At 63.9% G+C, this 22069-nt stretch overlaps 1 protein-coding gene across 2 annotated transcripts in view; it reads left to right on the top strand.

Moving 5' to 3' along the window:
- Positions 1–4336: 4336 nt before the first annotated feature.
- PAXIP1 (PAX interacting protein 1) overlaps positions 4337–22069 on the top strand; it is a 30473-nt gene continuing 12740 nt past the window's right edge. Inside the window, exons 1-7 of one of the 2 annotated variants that reach the window (XM_045837850.1) lie at positions 4337–4563; positions 7533–7667; positions 12224–12267; positions 12890–12953; positions 15889–16002; positions 17287–17922; positions 21203–21749. In XM_045837850.1, the coding sequence (XP_045693806.1) occupies positions 4483–4563; positions 7533–7667; positions 12224–12267; positions 12890–12953; positions 15889–16002; positions 17287–17922; positions 21203–21749 (1621 nt within the window). In that variant the 5' untranslated portion in view covers positions 4337–4482. The remainder of the gene's footprint in view (positions 4564–7532; positions 7668–12223; positions 12268–12889; positions 12954–15888; positions 16003–17286; positions 17923–21202; positions 21750–22069) is intronic. The other variant, XM_045837848.1, reaches the window with a different exon arrangement.

Here is a 22069-nt window from a genome sequence, read left to right as displayed (position 1 = left end):
CTGCTGTTCTCTGCACTGGGCAGCAGAACCTCCTGGATGGGGTGTCCACTTGCCCTCTCCCCATCTGTGGTGCTGGAAGGAGTGACCCCCGGACGGATGCCAGAGCATGTGAAATTAGGTGGCCATCAGGAGGCCAGCCGTCAGGGCCGGCCACCGTCGCGTGCGAGCAGCTCGCAGTGACTTGGCCTGACCGACTGTGTAGTTTGTTCCAAGGTCACCAGGAACCGGGTTTCCTGGCAGCAGTGCCGACACCCAGCCCGGGGCCACTCTCTGTTGCGGGGTGTCCGGTGCCCTGCAGGCTTCTTGGCCTGGACCCCTAGATGCCCGCAGTACCCGCTCCCCTCTGGTGAGGACAACGAAAACCGTCTCCAGCCGGTGCCGAGTGACCTCCAGGACAACGCCACCCTCGGCCTCTGACCTAGGCCTTGTCGGCTGTGCGCTAGGCTGTGGGGGGGCGGGGGCAGGATGGACACGGCTGGCCTCAGAGCAGGGCGGGGCGCGCACACGACCCAGGCGTGCCCCCTCTCTTCAGCAGGGTCACTGTTCACTGGCAGTGACAGCACGGGACTGAGCCAGCGGAGGTGTGTTCCAGGCGGGCACTACGCCTCCCTTAAACGGCGCAGACCTGCTGCCGTTCGCTGACGCGGAAGGGCCTTCTCGATCGGTTTTCTCGGCGGCACCATAAGAGTGTGTGTGGTGTCGCATTTGTAAAGGACAAACGTGTTTGCGTGGGACAGGGTCCGCAAGGGTTTCAGTGGTGTTCCTCTGGGGCGAGGATTCGGGGTCATTTTTCGCTGGTGTTTGGTTTTCTGCCTCGAGCGAGCAGGTGACGACCGGTGGAGGCTGTGTCCTGGGGGCCGGGGCTCCCTCCCACGAACGGGGCCCTCCGAGCTCCCAGGCTCTCCTGGGACGACTCGCCACGCAGGCCCGTCCACGCCTGCGACTCGGGTCCTTCCTTTCACTCAGCGGGTTCACGTCCTAGTCCACACACGAAACCAAACCAGAGGACAGGAAGGCGTCCCAAACGGTGGTGACGCCTGACTTCCCCGGCGTGTGACCAGCTGAACAGGACAGAATGTGAGGATGACGCTGACGTCGTTGTACGGGATCTAAGATGTGTTTCTTTTAACTATTTTTAAAGATTTTATTTATTTATTTTTAGAGAGGGAAGGGAGGGAGAAAGAGGGAGAGAGAGAAACATCAGTGTGCAGTTGCTGGGGGCCATGGCCTGCAACCCAGGCATGTGCCCTGACTGGGAATTGAACCTGTGACACTTTGGTTCGCAGCCCTCGCTCAATCCACTGAGCTACGCCGGCCAGGGCTAAGATGTGTTTCTTAAAGAGCCAGGTGGGAGTACTTACCTCCAGAACTGCCTCGTGTTCCCACCAGGAGGTCCAGTCTGGGTGAAATATTCCCAGCTCTATTTTTGCTGTTTCTAACTCCACACTTTTTTTCCTAGCCTCGAAGTACCTAATTTCACAAAACAGAAAATAAGAAATGTATTACCCTATTTATCAAATTAGCATCAAACAGGCTGTTTGTCACCTGGAGGTTACCAGCGAGGTGACCCTGCGTTGCCCTTGGCAGGGAGGAGTATATGAGCAGAAGCACTTGGGGCGTGTCCCACCTGGGCAGTGCACACCTGAGCCGGAGGAACGCAGCGCTCCCATCCGACGAGCCAACACTGTTATCGCTCTAAAGCGGGCCGTCTCCTCCGTGCCCCCAAAGCCACCAACAGACATCTGTTTACTCACGACGGGCCTACAGCCGTCTCAACGTGGTGTTTTCTCCTAGGAGTCTGCGCATGGACAGTTGATAGAGATAGACCTGGGTTGACGATCATTTTTACGAGTTTTGGTGCTGAGTTTTAAAAACTGAATCGCCACCTTTAAGTCTTCTGGTCCACGGTCATCCTTCATGACGTCACGATGTCCGTTTCCCAGACCTCCTCGGAACACCTGCTCTCCAGTGAAATTCAGTTTTACCTACGATGCTTATCTTCCGTCCCTGGTGGAACTGGCGTGTTGGATACCCTGCGGGGTGAGTGCGCGGTGGGCGTGTCCCCGCGGCCTTCCCGCGGCGGGCGGTGCGAAGCCGCCATGTGCTGTGCCGCCCCAACCCTGTGCAGTTCCACAGGCTCCGACAGGCTGACGGGATTCCATGGAGATTTCTCAGTTCAGAGTCTGCTTTACTGAATTATCAGAAGTCACCGCAGGCGAAACCGGTCCTGCCGAAAATCACGAGTTCTTTTTTAACTTCCAATATAAAGTAACCACGGGGAGTATGCTTTAAATCTTTCAACATACAGTTACACGGTCAGTTCTCGTGTAACCGAGAAAGAGCAAAACGACCTTTTCCACACGGGTCAACTAAAGGGCATGATTTCGGTTCTGTATTTAGAACTAATGAATTATACTATCGTTTTCTTAACACTGAATGTGAAATTTTATTAACGGTTGATCCCGAATACGGGGTCCAGCACAAATAACGCCCTTTTATTGCAAAACCCTTTATTGTAAAATCATAAGCATGTAATTCTGTAACATCACACCATCACACTCAAGCGCACCAATGACACTTTCGGTGAAATGTTCACACGAAAGCTCTAAGTTATCACACCCATTTCATCAGCCCGCCGACCACACTCCGGCAGGCCTGCCTTCTGCTGGGCCCGGACATCCTCGCACGTTCAAGGGAAGGACAGTCGGTTCTCCTTCAGGCACGCACTCAATGCTTCTATCATCTGCAAAAGAAATAAATGCGTTAGCTTCCGAGTAAGGCTGCTTCCTATTCCAGACCGTTCAGAAGACAAAAAGCAGCCCTGGCAGCTGTGGCTCGGTGCTTGGGGCGTCATCCCATACACTGAAAGGCTGCAGGTTCGATTCCTGGCCCGGGCACGTACCTGGGTTGCATTGGATCCCCACGTCCGAGCACACACGGGCAATGCTTTTCTCTCCCTAAAAGCAATGAAAAAAAAATCCTCCAATGAGCATTAAGAAGCGACACAAGCAGAAGACAAAGAGTGGACGACACCAGAGCGGTAAGACGAGCAGGCAGTGGCGTTCTGGCCGCACACAGTCACTCACTACACGCCTCCACCGGAGCGCGGTCGCGGCCGCATGGCACGATCCGGCGGCTGGGGCTCGTCTGTGGGTGGCGTCCTCGTCACCTTCGGAACTTCTCCGTGATCACAGCAGACTGAAAACGACCAGGAATTCATGTCACAAGGGAGTGTCACACTGATTTTTAAAAGTTCTTTTGTTGCTTCAAACTAACTTCACTAACACTGACTTAAAAACAGCGTTCTGCTTAGCCGGTGACAGTCACCCTAGGTAAGGACGCAGGATGACAGACACCTGGGGGAGAAGGTGCTGGGCCCAGCTCTCAGCCACCTCGGCTGGCGAGCGGACTCCGAGGACAGCCGGTGGGCTGTGTGCAGGGAAAGCGGCTCCGGTCCTGGCGCATCGCGCCCCCCCCCCCGCCCCGCCCCGCGCCCCGCAGGGAGGGGCCAGGAGGGACCAGGGGCTGTGGAGCTGGGCAGCCCGTGCCTCCTCCCGCTGATTGGGTGTCGCTGGAGCGGGAACACGTGGACATGGTATGGGAGGGATGATGTCAGAGCGGGATGCATCACTGCTGTGCAGACAGGGTGCCGTTGGAGAGAAAACACGTCACGAACGGGCGGGAAAGGTGACGTCAGAACGGGAGCACGTCACAGCCGTGTTGTGTCGTCAGAGGCTCTGCACGGAGGCGAGCTCGGCTCACACCCACAGCCGGGGTCCCGGTAGGACGGAGGCTCGGGGTGGGGGAGAGACGCCCACCTGGACCGGGGGCTTCTCGCTAGGACCCCGACTCGCCCCCGCGCCCCGCCCTCAGCCGGGCCCAGGCCTTCCTCGGCCGCCGGGATGAGGCGTTACCTCGGGTCCGGTCGGGCAGCGGCCGGCGACGTTCCGCCCCTCCGTGCTCCGGACTTGCAGCCCGGGCCGCACTCCGGTGGCCCTCGCCGCCGCCCGCCGGCGTCCCGCCCCCGTCGCCGCGCGCCTGCGCCGCCCGGGCGGCCGCGCGTGCTGATGGGAGGGGCCTGGCGTTCCCTCTTTCCCGGGACCGGCCCACTCGGGCCGCACGTGGGGGTCGCGCGTTTCCCCAAGTCCCCGGGGCCCCCTCGTGAGCGAGCGGCGGCCACGCGACCCCGGTCCCCGGCGCGGGCGGCGCGGAGGCCGCATTCACCGGCCCGCGGGCCGCAGCGGAGGCGCTGGGCGGTGTCGGCTGTCGGCCCGCCCCTCGGCCCTCCCCCCGGCGGCCCGCGGATGGTGCGTCCCGCAGGGCGCGCGCGGCTCCCGCGCTCGGGCCGCTCGGCGCGGGCGGGGCCGCGGAGGGCGGGGGAGTGGGCTCGAATCGCAGCACCGGGCGGGCGCCGCGCCGTTGGGGACCGGGCCCCGCGGGCCGGGGCGGGAGCCGCCGCGGAGCTTTCCGGCCCCCGCGACCATGGCGGACCAGACGCCTCAAGTTCCCGAGGACATGTTCAGGGAGGTCAAGTACTACGTGGTGGGCGACATCGACCCGCAGGTACCGCGCCGCCCCCGCCGCCGCGTCCCCGGCCCGGCTCCGCTCCCGCCGCGGGCGCGCGCTCGGGCGCAGAAACTCGGGTCTCCGCTGCTGGGTCTTTGCCGGCCTGGCTGCGCGGAGGCTCGGCTGCTTGGCGGAGCAGGCCGGGGAGAAGGAGAGGATATGGTCCTTGGGACCCTCGGGAGGGGACAAGTAGAGGTTCTGCGGGACCCTAGGCTCTGCCCAAATCCGAGAGGAGTGGAGAGCACGTGGGTGGAAGTCAGCGCCCGAGTCCCTCTTGCTCGGTGTTCCCCTGGAATCCTCTCTCGGGCCTAGTGTCGCCGCCCTCCGCCTTGGGGAGCCGACGACCTGTCCTGTCGCAGGGCCGTAGTAATCCCGACCGCGACCCCGCGGCCTCCTTGGAGTCGCACTTTTCGCTCCCTCTGGAGGCGGGGTTGGGACCCGGACGCGCTCCCCGCCGCCCGCCCGCACCCGTGCCTGGGCTCCCGGAGCAGCGGGCTCCTCCAGCCGGCCTGGTGTGACAGCCACCCAGCTGTCATCCGTGTGCACCTGAGAAGCGCTCCGCTCGCCTCCCCACGAACTTGGGTGGCTCAGAGTTCCTCCTCGGCTGAGTCGCACAGTAAGTGCGGAGGACGCCGGGTGGCAGCCTCGCTCTCAGTGTTCAAAACTTTGTGGCGCGGCTCCTGCGAAAGGGTGCCGGGGCTTCTAGCGTTTTCTCGGCAGCCCGTTTCTTTCCAAGCCAGAGTCTCATTCTCGTGCGGCGGGCGGGAGCCGGGGTTGTTAAGCTCCCGGGTTAACCTACTGATGTGCCCTTTAAGTTTATGCGGTCTTGCCTGGGTGTCTTGCCCAGGGAGCGCCAGGCCTGGAGGAAAGGCGCAGAGCCAGCCGGGACCTAGGGCTAGCAGCTCAGATGACTGGTGGGGAAGGGGGGTGGAGGCTCAGCGGGGCTGGGTGCCCTGGTAACCAACCCAGCCGACCTCCCGGCTGACCCCCATGGTCCTTCCACTGTGCCTTTGGGTGAAGAGAGTTTTAGCTTCGAACTTAAGCATAAACAGCTTCTAAACAGCGTTAGCTTTTTGCAGTGCCAATATCTCCCTTCCTCTCTGCCGTTCTTCAGCTCCTTTTCTTCCTCCCCCCGTCTCCCCCCACTCCACTTGAGGACTGGGCTCTTCCGAGGGACTTGAACCCGGTGCTCCTTAGGGCCCGGGTCAAGCTGATGTTCAGCCCCGTCTGCTCAAGGATAAGTCAAGTCCAAGTGCTCACAAACGTCCTTTGCAAACCACTCGGACCTGCAGGGTCTAGAGCCACACCGCGCACCTCTCCGAGTCCCGTGCGTGTGTGCAGACCGGCAGGCTGACGTGTCGAATGTCCTGGGCGCGTCAGGCGTGGCCCCGGGCCCGGCGTAAGGGAGAGACGGGTCTCACGGTGGCGGTGGGCGGAGCAGCTGGCACACCTGAGCACGTCTCAGTGGGGTGCTAGGCCTTGGGGTGCATGGGGGCCCCACTGAAATGTGCTCAGGTGTCCTTTCCGGCGGGTCCCGAGACAGCCAGCGGTGAGGAGGAGGGGAAAGGTGGTTTCTCTCACGGCGAGGAGGGGAGGCGTCGGGGTGTGTGGGCTGCACCCGCTGGAGGGAGCGGTGGTGCGTCTGTGAGGCAGAGGTTGGCAGGCGGCCTGTGCGCTGGCCAGGCTGGCGGCCGGGTGGCCTCTGTCCACAGGTGGCCCCGAAGTGTCGGCAGAGTGGCTGGGGGGGGAGCGGGCACCATGCAGCTGACGCTGGGCCGGCCGGGGAGGATGCGGAGGTGGCTGCCTGGTGTTTCGGGGCGCCGGCGTTGAGAGGAGGCAGAGGGGCCGGGGCCTGGACGTGCGCATTCACGGCCGTGCCCGTGTGCAGGCGAGGGCGACCTGGCCGTTCTCAGGCAGCGAGCGGGAGGGGGCGAGGTCTGCAGACCCACACACGCGGCTGGGGGGCCCGGGACAGACTGGTGGGTGGGCAGGCAGAGGAGGGTCCTCCTCCGGGGGACCGAGGCTCCGGGTGCTCGGACGTCCGGGTGGGGAGGGAAGGGAGCTGGTGTGCGGCCCGCGACCCCGGTGCCGCTGACGACTGAAGATGCGCTGGCGTCTGCTCCAGTCGTGTAGGCGGTCGGTGACCGGTCCTAGAGGTTGTCCGGTGCATGGGTGAAGGTGGGCGCCGTGCCCTGTGGGGGGGGTGGTGCGCCCTGGGAGCCGCACTGTCTCCACCTGGTCTCTGGGCGTCCGTTGCAGAAGATGTCGGCCTACATCTCGGCAGGCGCCCGGAGCTGGCGGGCCTGAACTGATCGGCCGCCTCACCCACCCACGTGTCGCCCTCTCGTCCTGCTCGCCCTCTTGCACGTGTCTTCTTCCTGCCCTGGCGAGGGTCCTTCAGGCCCCCTACCTGCCTCCTCACCTGCCTAGTGCGGCTCTTCCTCCGGGTCGCCCGGCCCGAGCGTGCAGCCAGCCCCGCCGTCCTTCTGGGAGACCCGGCCATCACCCGCTCGATGCCCTCCTGTCTTCCCCAAGACACTGTTCTGTTCAGGACGAAACCGCAGCACACAGGGGAAAGACCGGGCAATGTGCACCTGCAGGCCCACCCCGAGCGTGGCCGCGGCCCTCCCCACGGCACAGCCCGTGTCCTGCCCGGGGAGTCCCTCTAGTTCACCGGGGCTCTGCGCGCGTCCAGCGTGGCCACACCGTGCCTGGGCCCCCCGTCCTCCGCCAGGGGACCCTGTGTGGCAGCGAGCTCTCGGTGGGCTCTGCACTCCCGCGGTGAGCACACCGAGAGGTGCCGCTGTTCGTTGTCCCCCAGCGTCTCCCTGGCTGTGACTCAGTGGGGGGCGTGTGGGGGGCGCGGTGCCTTTCCAGCGACAGTTTTCACCCTTCACGGTAATGTGTGTGAAAGCCGAGAACGAGGTGCGGTGTCTTCTGCCCCAACCCGTGTGTTGTTTCCAAAGGTTCTCCAGCTTCTGAAAGCCGGGAAGGCTAAGGAGGTGTCCTACAACGCGCTGGCCTCGCACATCATCTCGGAGGACGGGGACAACCCGGAGGTCGGAGAGGCCCGGGAGGTCTTCGACCTGCCCGTCGTGAAGGTCGGTAGCATGTCTGGGGTCCAGGTGGTTCTCTGCGCTCCGCCGCGGGCGTGGGGACAGCGCGTGGAAGTCAGGGCGGAGCTCGTCAGTGCAGGCTGGCGCTGGGCTGGGGGGGTGCAGGGTCGGGGGGCTGGAGCCTTCCCATCCTGGGGACCGGCCTGGGCCTGGGTGAGTCCTCAGGAGACAGCTCGGGGTTTCAGCCCTGGCGCCTGCCTGCAGGGGGCGGCTCCTGGACCAGGGGCACTTCCTGCCCTGCTTCTGGCTTCCAGCTGGTTAAGAGTCCTGTCCCACTGTCCGCCTGGTGGCCGTCTGTCCTGCTCTCACCCTGACCTGGGGTGGCCTGTGCTGGCAAGGGGGGCCGCGGCTGGGGGGATCGCTCACCTCTTTGTTGGCGTTGCTTGTTGCTCTGCTGTGGCCGGGAGTTGGGTCGACCAGTGCTGGGTGCACGTTTTTAGAATTTAACTTCGTGATTTTGACTTTTCAATCTTCTTCTGATATTCTGTATTACGTATTTGTTCTAAAAACCTCTGTTCCGCTGCTGTGTTTTCCTTTTCCCGAGCTATTAAATGCTGTGCTGTACCCATCACCGTTTGGAGAGTGGTTGTGGCTCACTGCCGGGTGGGTGCGGGGGGAGGCGCGGGGAGGGTGTGCTGGGCCTGTCCGAAGACCGGGAGGCTGCCCGGAACCCGAGTTATGAAAACACATGGAAAGGCCTGTCTCAGGACTTCTTGCACCTGAGAGCCGCCGCCAGCCACACGGCCGCGCGAGTCAGAGGACCGTGGACTCGCGGCACGGGCGGAGCAGGAGGGGCCGTGCCTGCCCAGTGCGCTCGTTTCCGTGGCGACGAGGCGCCCTGCGGGAGGCCAGGCCCCGCGGGCAGACCGCCCGGAGCACGCGCTACTGCTGGGCGAGGGGGCCCTGCCACCGCTTTGGGCTGTGCGCGTGCGCCTCCTGAGACCCTGCGCTTGTCCCCGGTTTGCTTCCCGTGTGCCGTAGCGGGGGGGGGCGGGGGGCGGCACCCCAGTCCCTGCCGGTCCGCCCGCTCACCCTCCATCAGGTGGCCGACAGGCCAGGGACCCTCACACGGGCCCTCAGAGCAGGGGCTGCAAGCCCCCCGGCCCGGGGGAAGCGGACAGGAAGAGCTGAGCGCGCCTGCCAGCGTGGAGGTGCTTGGGCACAGCGATGCCCAGGCTGCTGCGGGCAGGTCGCCACCTGCAGAGCTGGGGGACCCTGACGGCCGCAGAGGCAGCTCGGGCCTCAGGGCCCACGGGCGGGGCTGCCAGCATGGGGCGCATTTCGTGGCCTCCGCTCCCGCTCTGGCGCGGGGCTGAACGCAGCGGTCTCCGCGCTGCGGACCAGGAGCGTTTCTGGGCGCGCCCGGCTTCCGTCCAGGCCGCGTGGAAGACCGGGTGCCCCGCCTCGCAGTCGTCACCGCTCTGCCGGCCCTCTCGCTCTGTCCCCCCCATCACCCCCACCCCTGGGCCCGCCGGCTCTAGGGTTTGAACACCAGTCCCCAGCACACTCATCCCCCACGTCAGCGTCCTGGCCTGCAGGGCACGGAGGGCAATGCTGCAAACCCCAGGACTCCTGGGTGTGGCCCGGGGTCCTCCACGAGGGGCGGGGCCTCCTCTGGGGGGGTGGGCGCCCCTGTGCACGTGACGCCGAACCTGGCAAATGCGTTTGAAGGGAAGGCCCTCTCAGGCATGGTGGTGGTTGGCCTGCCTGCTACGGTTGTTTTTTTTTAATAATATATTTTATTGATTAGGCTATTATAGTTATCCCATTTCCTCCCCTTTATTCCCCTCTGGGGAATAAAGCCCCTCCCACCCACATCCCCCCTGCCCCCACTTTAGTTCATGTCTATGGGTCATACATATAATTTCTTTAGCTTCTACTTTTCTTATACTATTATTATCCTCCCCCTGTCTATTTCCTACCTACCATCTATGCTACTTATTCTCTGTACCTTTTCCCCCTCTCCTCCTCCTCCCACTCCCCCGCTGATAACTCTCCATGTGACCTCCATTTCTGTGGTTCTGTTCCTGTTCTAGTTGTTTGCTTAGTTTGTTTTTGTTTTAGGTGTGGTTGTTAATAACTGTGAGTTTGTTGTCATTTTACTGTTCATGTTTTTTACCTTTTTTTCTTAGATAAATCCCTTTAGCATTTCATAAAATAAGGGCTTGGTGATGATGAACTCCTGTAACTTGACCTTATCTGGGAAGCACTTTATCTGCCCTTCCATTCTAAATGAAAGCTTTGCTGGATAGAGCAATCTTGGATGTAGGTCCTTGCCTTTCATGACTTGGAATACTTCTTTCCAGCCCCTTCTTGCCTACAAGGTCTCTTTTGAGGAATCAGCTGATCCTCTTATGGGCACTCCTTTGTAGGTAACTGTCTCCTTTTCTCTTGTTGCTTTTAAGATTCTCTCCTTCATTTTATCTTGGCTAATGTAATTGTGATGTGCCTGGGTGTGTTTCTTCTTGGGTCCAACTTCTTTGGGACTCTCTGAGCTTCCTGGATTTCCTGGGAGTCTATTTCCTTTGCCAGATTAGGAAAGTTCTGCTTCATTATTTGTTCAAATGAGTTTTTGATTTCTTGCTCTTCTTCTTCTTTTTCTGGTACCCCTATGATTCAGATGTTGGAATGTTTAAAGATGTCCTGCAGGTTCCTAAGCCTCTCCTCTTCTATTTGAATTCTTGTTTCTTCACTCTGTTGTGGTTGGATGTTCCTTTCTGCCTTCAGGTCCACACCGTTGATTTATGTCCCAGTTTCCTTCCCTTCACTGTTGGTTCCCTGTACACTTTCCTTTATTTTATTTAGTGTAGCCTTCATTTTTTCATCTAATTTGAGACCAAATTCAACCAATTCTGTGAGCATCCTGATCACCAGTGTTTTGAACTGTGCATCTGATAGGCTGGCTATCTCTTTGTTGCTTAGTTGTATGTTTTCTGGAGCTTTGGTCTGCTCTTTTTCACGTGGACCATTTTCTTGTCTTGGCGCCCCTGAGCCACGGAAGGTAGGCTCCTCAGGCAGGTCCCACTGGAGGGACTGACGCGCCCGCTGACCTGGAACGTGCAGGTGGAAATGCTGGAGCAGCTCGTCGCTGGGTGAAAAGTCTACCCGCATCCGCAGGGCTGCGGTTCCTTAGAAGGAAGTACGGTCTCGGTGGAAGGGACGGATCGCGGCTTTTCCTTCCAAGTCCTCCGCCTGCCACATCCCTGCCCTCCGGTGCATCTGTGCTGCGCGTTTGGGTGTCAGGGACGCTTGGGGACTCGCTCCCTCAGGCCCTGGAGCTTCCAGGTGACGTTTCTACAAGAAACACGTCTTCCTCGGCGGCCCTGGGGCATCCCGGGGAAGGGGGACTGTGCCCACTGGCGGAGGGTTTGGGCCGACTTCACGCTGTTCCTCCGTTTGGGATGAGCAGCCCCGCTGGCCCGGTTTCCTCGATCTCCGTTTCCGCTTCGTTGTTCGTGAGCGCTCCCGCTCCCGCACCTGGCTGCCGGTGGGGACCTGGTGGCAGCTGGCCCGGCGGCCTGTCAGCGGGTCCCCCGCCGGCCCCACCCGTGGCCGCAGGGGCAGCTCTGGGGTGGGCCCTTCCTGCAGCCGAGTGCACTCCCCTCTCCTGCCGCCTGCCACCACCCCTCGCCCCCCAGCCCTGCTGCGGGACCCTGCCCGGCACGGAGACCCTGCAGGCCACCCGCGGCCGGTGCTCTAGAGACGCTGGCTCCCGAAAAGCCGCCTGGTGCTCGGCGAGACAACCGGGAGCTCCAGGGCTGCTCCTCTGGGTGCTGCTGCTCCTCTGGGTGCTGCCACCCAGGCCAGGGGGGCCCACGTGGCGCAGGTGCGCTGAGGGCGGGCAGGGCAGCGCCGCGTCACCTGCAGGTCCTGACCGGTGTCACCTGGGCCCGCGATGCCATCTCTGCCGCGCAGCGGTCTCAGCCCGCGGCGCAGCGCGGGCTGGCGCGGAAGCCGGTGTCTCAGCGGCGGAGGGCGGCGTCGCAGGGCTTTGCCGAGCAATTCCCCGCAGCAGGGCTACCGGCACGATTCCTGTAATTTTCAAAATTAAATAGAGAAATGCCAGTTACCCAAAGGCAGTGATTAGCCGAAGGTTGTACAGGTAATCTGAGTGCTGGGATTCAGAGGAAATTACCTTCCAGGGTTTGCTAACGGGGCACGGCCGTGGCTTCACTGAAGGAAGTTCGCCCGCCCAGCCCTGACCCCATTCAGGGTCAGGAGGGCCCCGGAGGCGCTGGGGCGCACTGCCTGTGGGGTGCCGGGCGGCGGTCCGAACCCCGCCCCTCCGTCGGCAGCGCGGCGTCTCCGCCAGCCTGGGGGCTCACGCAGTGACACGCGGGTCAGCCTGGGGTTAGATCTTTCCCCGCGACTTCGGGCTTTTCTCCTGCGGCGTTAGCGCGTCTGCAGCCTGACACTCGGGGTGCGTGGGGGTGGGCCGCAGCCGAGCCTGCGGTTTGCAGGAGCAGCGCTCACGCGGAGCGCGGTTGTCGTGGTGACCGGGGGGCGGCGCCCGCTGACCGAGCCTCTGTTCTCTCTTGCAGCCGTCCTGGGTGACCCTGTCGGTGCAGTGCGGAGCCCTCCTGCCGTATCCTTTTGTGGGGGGAGGGCGGGGAAAGGGGCCTGAAGGCTGGCAGGGGGCGCCTGGGCGAAAAGTGGGTTCGGGGCACGCTGTGCTGTGTGTGCTGTCTGTCCTCCGGTCTTCCCACCCGCGCCACGTGTGGTGTGCCGACCCTCGCCCGGACCCGTGGGGGGCGGGGAGCTGTGCGCCAGGCCAGGCCAGGCCGGGTTGTGGGCGCGAGTCCCAGCCCCCCAGCCCCCCAGCCCCCCAGCCCCGGACACAGCTGCGCGACCTCCGGCACTGCCTCTGCTGAGCGCGGTGTCCTGTCTGAGATGGACGGATCTCTTTCGATGGGGTGTTTTTAAAGTTCTACGTCTCTGTGAGTCAAGTGACAAGTCATTTGAAGAGCAGATGGGGGAAGTTTTCCTTATTTTTTATTGTTTCCCAAGGACGTTTGTTGATTTTGAGACAGACAGAGAGAGAGACGTGCCCTGACTGTCCACCCAGTCGCGCTGCTCTGGGTCCCCCGGGTCTCTCCCTCCCCCACAGAGGGTGGGGGTGGGGGTGGGGGTGGGGTGCGGGCCAGTCTGCTGCGAGAGGCGGGCTGCCCGGATCCTGCCTCGTGGGAGCCTTAACGGAGGTGCCTCAGCGTGAACGGGTTTTCTCCGGAGTCCAGCCAGGTCTTCTTCGGGGTCACCGCCTGCCTGTCTCAGGTAAGCGCGCTCCTGGTCGCCGTCGCGCGGGCCTGCGGGTGGCCGGGGCGGGCCTGCTGGGACCCCCGCCTCGGGGAAGCCCTGTGCCACGCTGCCGGTGCAGGGCGGCCGGCGCCGCGCGTGGTCGTTCAGGTGTTCAGGTCGTTCTGGGTCCTGCAGAGAGGGGCACGGACAGGGCCGGAGTGTCTGGTGCTGTCGTCATTGGAGACGCGAGCGGTGACCCGAGCCCGGACGGCGGCCCGGGGCCCAGCCGGGGACCAGGGGCACTTTGGGGGGATGGGCGCAGAGCTGCGGCGGGGAGAAACCACACAGGGCAGGAGCGTGTTAAAGGTGGACTGCCAGCTGAGCGCTGGAGGACACTCCTGGTCGTGAGAGACGGACCCACGGCCGCATGGAGCCCAGGCAGGCGCAGTGCTGGTTGCCCAGCCGCAGGACCTGCTGCGGCGAGCCGTCCGGTGACGGCAGAACTGGAGGAAAGGGGGGGCGGGGAGAGCAGGTCCAGAGCTGGGGGGCCCTTCAGGGTGGAATCCTGCCCTAAGACTTGAGCCTTCGCCAGGTGGGATCGTGGTTGACGGTCAAGGCTGAGCTGGAGCCCTGGGGTGTCCTGGGGTGGTGGGAGGTGTCAGGGGGACACTGGTGGCACGGCAGTCCTGTGCTCCTGTTGCCAGCGATGGGGTGGGGTAGGGGGACAGGCACACAGGTCCTAGGGGACAGCAGTGGCAGCCGAGCTGTGCCCTGGAGGGGTGGGGACAAGTGAGGTGGTTCGGGCTTGGGATCACAGCTTGGGGTGAGGGTCCCTGCAGCCGGATGTGGGTCCAGGCACACGTGGGGGAGTGCCACTCGGAGGGGAGGCTGCCCGCAGCCAGAGGGGTCCAGAGTGCCGGGGACACCACGGTCAAGGCCACGGGTTTCAGCCATGAGCATGGAGGAGACGCCCAGGCTCTGCCCTGCAGACAGTGGAGTGGAGGTTAGGAAGGTTGCTTTAAGGAAGGAAAAGAGGAGCACCTGCCCCCAGGTACAGACTTTGAAAACTACAGAGAAGCACAGAAGGCGGAGATGAGGTATCCCCGCGGTGCTGTCACCGCTGGGTGGCTAGTGTCGACGCCTCGGGCTCAGAGAGTAGTCTGGCAGTCAGCCGTGGGGGTGTGGGTTCACGCAGCCAGCTGGCAGGGCTGCGGGACGTCAGTGAGGCCCAGTGCCTGCGGGCGGTGGTCCGGGCCACGGGGGTCGGCCCTCCCGGGCGGCGTGGCCACTTCCGTGGGTCCCACGTCCGCCCAGGCCTCCCTGCTGCCGCTGGACCTTCTTTCCACAGCCCGTGTGACCCGGGCCCGGCAGGGTCGGGTGGAGGCAGCGCCTCACCGACAAAGGCACGTCGTGCAGGGCACGCTTCGTGCTCTGGCGGGGCTGTGAGGCCGTGTGTCGGCTCACCCCGCTGCCGCGCAGCCACGGCCTGCTCTCCCGGCGCTGAGGGACACTCGCGGGGACGACAGCCTCTGAGAGAAACAGTCGTCCCACCTAGGTTTCCGAAGCGTAGCGCCGGCTCAAGGAGAGATGGCTTCTAACGGCGGTTTTAGAGAGTCGGCGTGTCCGAGGTCGCCCTCACACGGCAGTGTGGGGGGCGCAGTGACTTCCAGCGCGGTTCGTAGAGCGGCAGCCATCGGGCAGGCTGAGCAGTGGCAACGAAGAGGGACGAACGACGCTGTTTGTCAGTGCGCTTAGGAAATTAGCTCGAGACACGTCAGAATTCTTTGTTTTTAAAGATTTTATTCATTTATTTTTAGACGGGGGAAGGGAGGGAGAAAGAGCGGGAGAGAAACATCAGTGTGTGGTTGCCTTTCGCACGCCCCCAACTGGACACCTGGCCCGTAACCCAGGCATGTGCCCTGACTGGGAACCAAACCGGTGACCCTTCGGTTTGCAGGATGGTGCTCAATCCACTGAGTCACACCAGCCAGGGCCACACGTCAGCATTCTTAATCATAGCCCTCAATTTATAATAAGTTGTCCAGATAGAGTTGCTTGGTTCAGTGGTATTTAAGAATGGACACTGACACTTTCATTTTTCGTAGATGTCTGTCTCCCGTAGATTCTGAAATGTTCTTCTTCAGGGTTAGTCTGGGTGGGACCCCCCCTTAGAGCGGAGCAGTGGGCGGAACCTTGGGGGAAGCCCCGGCGGGGTGGGCGGGGCCAGCGTGTCCGAGCGCCGGCTGCGCGTCGGCTGTGCGTCTTTGTGAGTCTGGTTCCTGGTCTGCGAAGTGCGGGCGCCCCTGCTCCCCGCGGTGGTGAGGGTGGTGAGGGCCGGTGGTGAGGGTGGTGAGGGCCGGGGCCGGGGCAGGCCAGAGCGGCGCGGCTCCCGGCGCGCAGTGGGCAGGCGGCGGGAGGCTCCTCCGTGAGCGTCGTCTCGGGGTCGTTACTTCGGTGCTCGTCCCGTTTCTCTTTGTGGGTCAAGTCAGGTTTGCGTTTCCCCCGGAGCTTACAGACGGCTGCATTCGTCCCTTTTTATCTTACGCGCTTCACGGTTGGTTAATGTCTGCTGTGATCCGTCGGCGATGAAGGAGCTTCTCACGGGGGATGGTGACAGTGCTCTTGCGTCAGAACTTCCAGATGACACAGTTGGATGGTGTTTCCCCCCACGTTTCTGTTGCAGAGTGACTGGTCATTCCGTCTTTGGAGTGTGGATGCGGTGTTTTTTCAGTTCATTCATTTGACAAACACTGGCGTCTGTAGACCATGGTGGGAGTAAAGCTCTTGGTCGGTCAGTGCAAGCCGGTGGCCAGAGCCTCGTCTGTGGGACCCCCGAGTGCACGCGTGGGCCAGTGTCGCCCAGTGGGGAGAAGCGGATGAGGCAAAGCCGCCCCATGTCGCCGCGTGTTGTCACGATGCACGGACGTGCCGGCTGCCGTGCGTGACGCGGGCCTGTCTCCGGTTTTGCCAGGTGTCCCCTGAGGACAGAAACGCCCTGTGGGCCCTGCTGACCTTCTACGGGGGCGCCTGCCAGCTGAGCCTCGACAGGAAGTGCACGCACCTGGTGGTCCCGGAGCCGAAGGGGGTGAGTGCCGCTCTGCGCATGCGCCCCGGGGCGCCGCCAGGGCCGGGTCTCGGGGGGTGCTTTTGCCGTAGTCGCTAGACCCCGCTCGCAAACGCGGGTTCACGTTCCTGGCGGTGCCACGGCGGGCGGTGGGGCGACTGGAAGTTTCCTCTGAGCCAGGCGTGACTTCTGCACGCACAGAAATTGAGGTTGATTTCAGGGAGGAGGAGGCAAGGTTTGTGAATCTCTGGAGTTTCCTTTCAAATCCAGTGAAACGAGTTCATTTTCACTTGTGGAAATGTGTAGTTTCAGCCCTCCTCACAGTGTTCTAAAAGGCCGGACTGTAGCTGTAAACGCGTGTTCAGTGACTTTTCCGGCGATTTCCTTCTCAGTCGCCCAGAATCCCTACAACCACGCTTCCCTTGGTCAGCGCCGGGCTCGCATCCCTAAACCCAGGTGGGGCCCCAGGGCTTGCTCCGGGCCGGTCGGCCCCCAGGTCAGCAGGAGCCCCCCCACGCCCCACCGCACTTGTCAGAGGCCCCGTGAGAGCCGGAGGCTAAGGGGGCCCCAAATGCCGCGCTCGCCGCGACGCGTCCTGACCAGAAGGCGCAGGTGGAGCCAGCGAGCGCGGTGGGAAGGCAGCGAGTCACACGGTCCCAGAGAAGCGTTTCCTCCGATAATCGAGGATGTGAGTCTGAAGTTCCGTTTAAGTAAAAACGTGCATTTTGCATAAAAATGGAAGAGCGAAGCCGCGTGCTTCGATGGAAGAGTAGGGTCTGGCCTCGTGTTGTGTTGGGTATCAGCTGAGAGTAAGCCGTTCCGCACCACGCAGCTGGCTGGCCGGGGAGCTGCCCCAGGCATTTGGGGCTGACGGGGCCGCTGTTAGCAGCCTGAGACCCACCTGCTCCTTTGTCCTGCGGTGCCCATCCTGGGCTCTCGGTGGCCAGAGAGCCCTCTGTGGCTCCCCACCCCCAGTTCCGCCACTTGCCAGGGGGGTCCCTGACGCCCCGCCCACGCCCCGCCCACACCCCGCCCCCAGCCAATGAGAGCTCGGTTAGAGAGCAGTCACTCACGCCCTTGGTAAAAAGGGTTCCTTAGGATCCCTGGCTCTGCTCTGTGCCTGAAACATCACTCACGAACGTTAATTCTGAACATGTTCGAGGAGGCGCCTGTCGCGGGCACCAGCCTCTCCGGTGGTCCCCGAGCCATGCTCTGTCCGGGGCACGTCCCGGGTTGCAGAGCAGAAAGGGCTCCGGGGTGTGCAGTGCGGAGGCCGGCGGCTAACGCGGCGTGTGCTCTGTCTAGGAGAAGTACGCCTGCGCGGTGAAGCGGGCCGGCGTCAGGGTCGTCACGCCCGACTGGGTGCTGGACTGCGTGTCCGAGAAGACCAGGAAGGACGAGGCGCTCTACCACCCGCGCCTGGTTCTCTATGAGGAGGAGGAGGAAGAGGAAGAGGAGGAGGAGGAGGGAGAGCACGAGGAACTCGACTCCCCGAATGAGGGCAGCACGGACGGCAAGTCGAGCCCCGCCAGCTCTCGGGAGGGGTCCCCGTTGGGGGACGCGCAGTTCTCGCCCAAGGCGGGCGCTGCGAAACCGAAGGGGGAGCTGATGTTCGACGACTCCTCGGACTCGTCCCCGGAGAAGCAGGAGAGGAATCTGAACTGGACCCCCGCGGAAGTCCCGCAGATGGCGGCGGCCAAGCGCCGGCTGCCATCGGGCAAGGAGCCGGGCCTCATCAACCTGTGTGCCAACGTCCCGCCCGTGCCCGGGGGCATCCTGCCTCCCGACGGCCGCGGGGGCCTCCTGGCCGCGGGGCCCAGCCTGCAGAGCTCCGAGCGGCCCGACATGGCGGCCGCCTGGAGCCCCGCCGTGAGGACCCTGCGGAACATCACCAACAGCGCGGACGTCCCGCAGATGGGCCGGCCGGCCAACGTGGCGCACGTGAGTCGAGTTCGCGTCACGCTCGCGTGCTGCTCCCAGGGCGGCGGCCAGTGTTGTCTGAGGGTCTGGGGGGGGCGGGGCGGGCAGCCCCAGCGCAGCACGTGCTGTGACGTCACCGACGGGGTGTCCTGGGCGGGGCTCACAGCCCTGCCTGCGCTGTCAGTGGCCGCTCCGCGCCTGGCCCCGCCCAGCCTCACTTCGCTCTGCAGCCCTGCTGCCTGTCTGTGTGTCTGTTTCTGTCTGTCTGTCCATTTCCTCTAGACGCCACACGTCCTTCTCTGACTCCCTGTCAGTCACTCCTTAAAAGCGGAAGCATAGGTGCGGGGTTTTACAGTCACACGGCACCGCACAGCCCGTTACGGTGGCCCTTGTCCCACTGTTTTCTCTCTTGGCACAGGTCGCCCACTCACAGTGCTCGCTGAGGGAGGGCGTGAGTCTTCTGTGTGGTGCGTGCGTGTGTGCGCACATGTGTCGGCGCCTGCGTTTTGTCACGGAGGAGGGAAGGGCCTACGTGGAGGGGATGGTGCAGCCCCTGGGCCAGGGCCTGGGCCCTGCCCGTGGTGGCCTGCCCTCCTGGGGGCGGGCTCCCCTTTGCCTGGTGCCAGAAAGAGCGAACTCTGTGCACTCTCCTTTCTCGCGACGGCCCTCCCGTGGGCGAGTGACACCGTGGCCCTGCCCGTCCTGAGGACGCCTGGCCTAGCTCACAGTTCTGTGCGGGAGCTGGCTGGTGCAGGGTGCCTGCAGCGTCCTCGTGCAGGCCTGTCTCTGTGGTGTGGAAAGGGGGTCTGGGGGGGCCGCCTGCAGTGCTCTGGGCGCTGGGGACAGACGCAGGTCCCACGGGTCCCTGCTCCCACTCGGGGGCGGGGGCAGACAGATGGTGCCCGGCTCTGAACCAAGGGCTTCCAGTGTGCTGGGGGTCAGGGGACAGTGGTGAGGGGTCTCGAGAGCAGCGGGGGAGGGAGGCAGGTTTTAGAAAACATTTTACTTTTTTAGGGAGAGGAAAAGGGAGGGAAAAAGAGAGAGGAACATGGGTGTGAGAGAGAAAGTGGCTGGTTGCTGCTCTGTGCACCCGGACCGGGGGGGCGGGGCGCACACCTGCGGTGCTTCGGCGTGCAGGCCAGTGCTCAGCCCCTGGTTTGCCGCAGCCCCTGGGGGGTGGGGGGGGAGGCGGCTCTAGGCTGGGCGCCGAGGGAGGCAACCGCAAGCGAGGTGAGTGGCCGGAGGAGACAAGGAGCAAGGGCCAAGGTCCCGAGGGCGTCCGTGCTCGCAGTGGCGGGAGGAGACGTACTGCCCTGCTCTTCGCCTGGGGCCCTGGCACCGGGGGCCTTCCTGGGGGGGCAGGGAGCAGCCCGGGGGCTGGGCACTTGGGGAGGTGGGGAACCGTCAGGCTGTGGAGTGCTGGGTCCCAGCGGGCCAGGAGGCAGCTCGTCGGGGGCGGCACCCGCAGGCCCAGGGGACTTGGGTGGGTGGGCCCGAGGGTCTCAGGGCCACGGGAGGACCGAGGCCCAGCCCTGGCGCTCCAGAGGCGCCCTCCTTCCTCTTCCTCTTCCTCTTCTTCCTCTTCCTCCCCTTGGTGGGGGCTTCCCAACGGAAGTCGGCCGTGCAGAGTAGAACCGAGTGTGTTTTTCAAACAGTGATTCTGGGTCGAATCTCCGGTTCCCTAGGTTCACACGTGCACGTAGAGGTGATGTCACTCGAAATGAAGTGACTCCACCGGGGAGTGTGGGCGCAGCGCTGCCTGCAGGCAGGAGCTGGGCGGAGGAGCCTGCCCTGTGGGGAGCCTGGGGGGCTCCCCGGCCCTGCCGCGTGTCTGGTGGGGGGGGGAGTCCGTGAGGCCCGCTGCGCCGTGTCTGCGTGCTCTCAGCGACGTGAGAGCACCAGGACGCTCTGCCGCTGACGTTTCAGAAACAAGACGGACTCCGTGTGAAACGGGGTCGGGGAGTTGGGAGAACGTGGCCAACCCTCAAAGTCCCGCTTAAATTGCAGACTCTCAAAGGTGGGGAGCCCTGTGGCGGGAATCACACGCTTTCTCTGCTGCGGCAGCCGCTGCTGAGCGACTGGAATGGAGACTGGCAGCTGGGAAGGGAAACTCCTGCCTGATGGACACGGGAGTCACCGTGTCCAGGGTGGCCGACGACGGCGCCCGGCAGTGGAGAGAGTCCCTCTCCCTCGGCTCCTCGGCACGGATGGGTCTACGCCAGGGGCGGGCGGGCGGAGGCTGCGGGCCCTGTGAGGACGGAGGTGTTCTCGGGTCCAGCCCGGCCCGGCCTGCTAGGCGCTCGGCTCCCTGGTGGCCCTGGGCGTCGCTGCCGGGTCCTGTCTGGCCGGCTGTCCGCACTCTCACTGGCCTCCTTGACGCGCCAGGTCACAGCCACCTCCTCCACGGGCAGCCCAGCCAGGCCCGCTGCTCTGGGTTGTCAGCTGAGAGGTGCTGGCTGCTGGCACCCCTACCGCGAGCTCCGTGGGGGAGGCCCGGCGGCCGGGGTTGGTGCGCAGGTGCGGCAGGTGGCTGCCCGCAAGCTGGCCCTGTCCGTTGTGCCCGTCGGCCTTTCTTCCCTTACTGCTCCTCCCCGTGGGCCATTGCTTCCAAGGGTGGAAACACACTTAGGGAGTGAAAACCGTTGAACGCTACCGACAGCTGTACAGTGACGGCCTCCCCACCAGGAGGCGCTGCAGTGAAGACGCAGGCCGGGCCCCTCCCGCTCTGGGGGACATGGGTCTCCTGTGGGGGTCTCCTGTGGGGGCGGGGGTGTGCCAGTGTGAGCGGGGCCTCCACGGTGTGGGCGCTCCTCGGCGCCTTCAAGGGAGAAGAACCAGCCGTCCTTCTGTTCCCGGCGCTGTGTGCCTGGTTGGGAGGTGGGGGGGGGGCGCGCCTGCTGGAGACGCCCCGCCTGTGAGGCCGCCTCGGAGGCGGCGCTGGGCTCCCACCGCTCCGCCGGGGTCTGCCTGCAGCTGCAGACTCGGGTTTCCTCGTCGTCAGCTCCAGAGCCTCCGCCCTCGCAGACTGGCAGCCTTTATGTTTGGGAGTCCATTTAAGTGGGCGATGGATGTTAAACACACGTTGGATATTTTTGTATAGCTGCGGTTTACATTACAACTGAGTTTTAGAGCTGTACTCCAAAGGCAAGTGTGTTTTCAGTGTGGCTGAGGTGCGGTGATGGAGCTTCCGTGAGCTGTGCGCTCCCGGTTCCCGCTGGCCGCGAGCAGCTGGCTTCCGGGCCCTGTCACCCGGCTGCGCGGCTCACTCCCCTCACCTGACCCCGCCTTGTCTTTGGTGTAGATCCTGCAGTCCCTCTCGGCACCTACGAAGAGCTTGGAGCAGCAGGCGAGCCACGGCCAGCAGGGCCACGTGGGGGCTGGCGCGCTGCTGTTTGGCCAGGCGAAGGGGACTCCGGAGCCGCATCCGTCGCCGCAGCCGCCGCAGCACCCTGTCCTGCACCTGCCGCAGCAGCAGATCATGCAGATCCCGCAGCCGCCGCCGCCGCACCCGTTCCCGCAGCAGCCCCCGCCGCCGCACCCGTTCCCGCAGGCCCAGCCACACCCCTTCTCGCAGCCGCGCCCGCAGCAGCTCCAGCCCTTGCAGCAGCAGCAGGCCCTGCAGCAGCAGTTGCACCAGTTGCAGCAGCAGCAGCTGGCCCAGTTGCAGCAACAGCAGCTGCAGCGCCTGCACCAGCAGCAGCAGCAGCAGCAGCAGCTGCAGGCGCACTCGGCCCAGCACCTGAGCCAGACGCCGCAGGCGCTGCAGCACCAGGCCCCGCCCCCGCCGCCCCTGCCCCAGCCCCCGCTGCCCCCGCAGCCGCTGTTCGGACACGACCCAGCAGTGGAGAGTTAGTAGGGGTTTTTTTCCTTCCTTTTTCTCGAAAACCTGCTCTTTCTTAAATGCCTGGGGCGCGTTTGAGGGTGGTGAGGGTTGACGTCAAAGTAATGGGCACAGACGGGGCCCGGTGAGAACGGGGCTGGGAGAGGAGCAGGCGCCGTCTGCGGTGCCAGGGCCGTCAGACGTGGTGTGGATGCGGGCGTCTGGGGCACATCAGCCGCCGGGGGGGCTGCCTGGGAGCGGCCGGGCCAGGCAACGACTGCGGGGGGGCTCCTGCGTCACCGTCTCTGCCGGCCAAGCCTGCGCCTGTGCAGCAGCGGCCCCGGGCCC

This window comes from Phyllostomus hastatus, unplaced genomic scaffold (genome assembly GCF_019186645.2).
Source record: "Phyllostomus hastatus isolate PE091 unplaced genomic scaffold, TTU_PhHast_1.1 phas_contig_244, whole genome shotgun sequence".
Lineage (NCBI taxonomy): Eukaryota > Metazoa > Chordata > Mammalia > Chiroptera > Phyllostomidae > Phyllostomus > Phyllostomus hastatus.
Note: the sequence above shows the minus strand (reverse complement) of the source record. Positions and strands in the feature narration are given on the sequence as shown.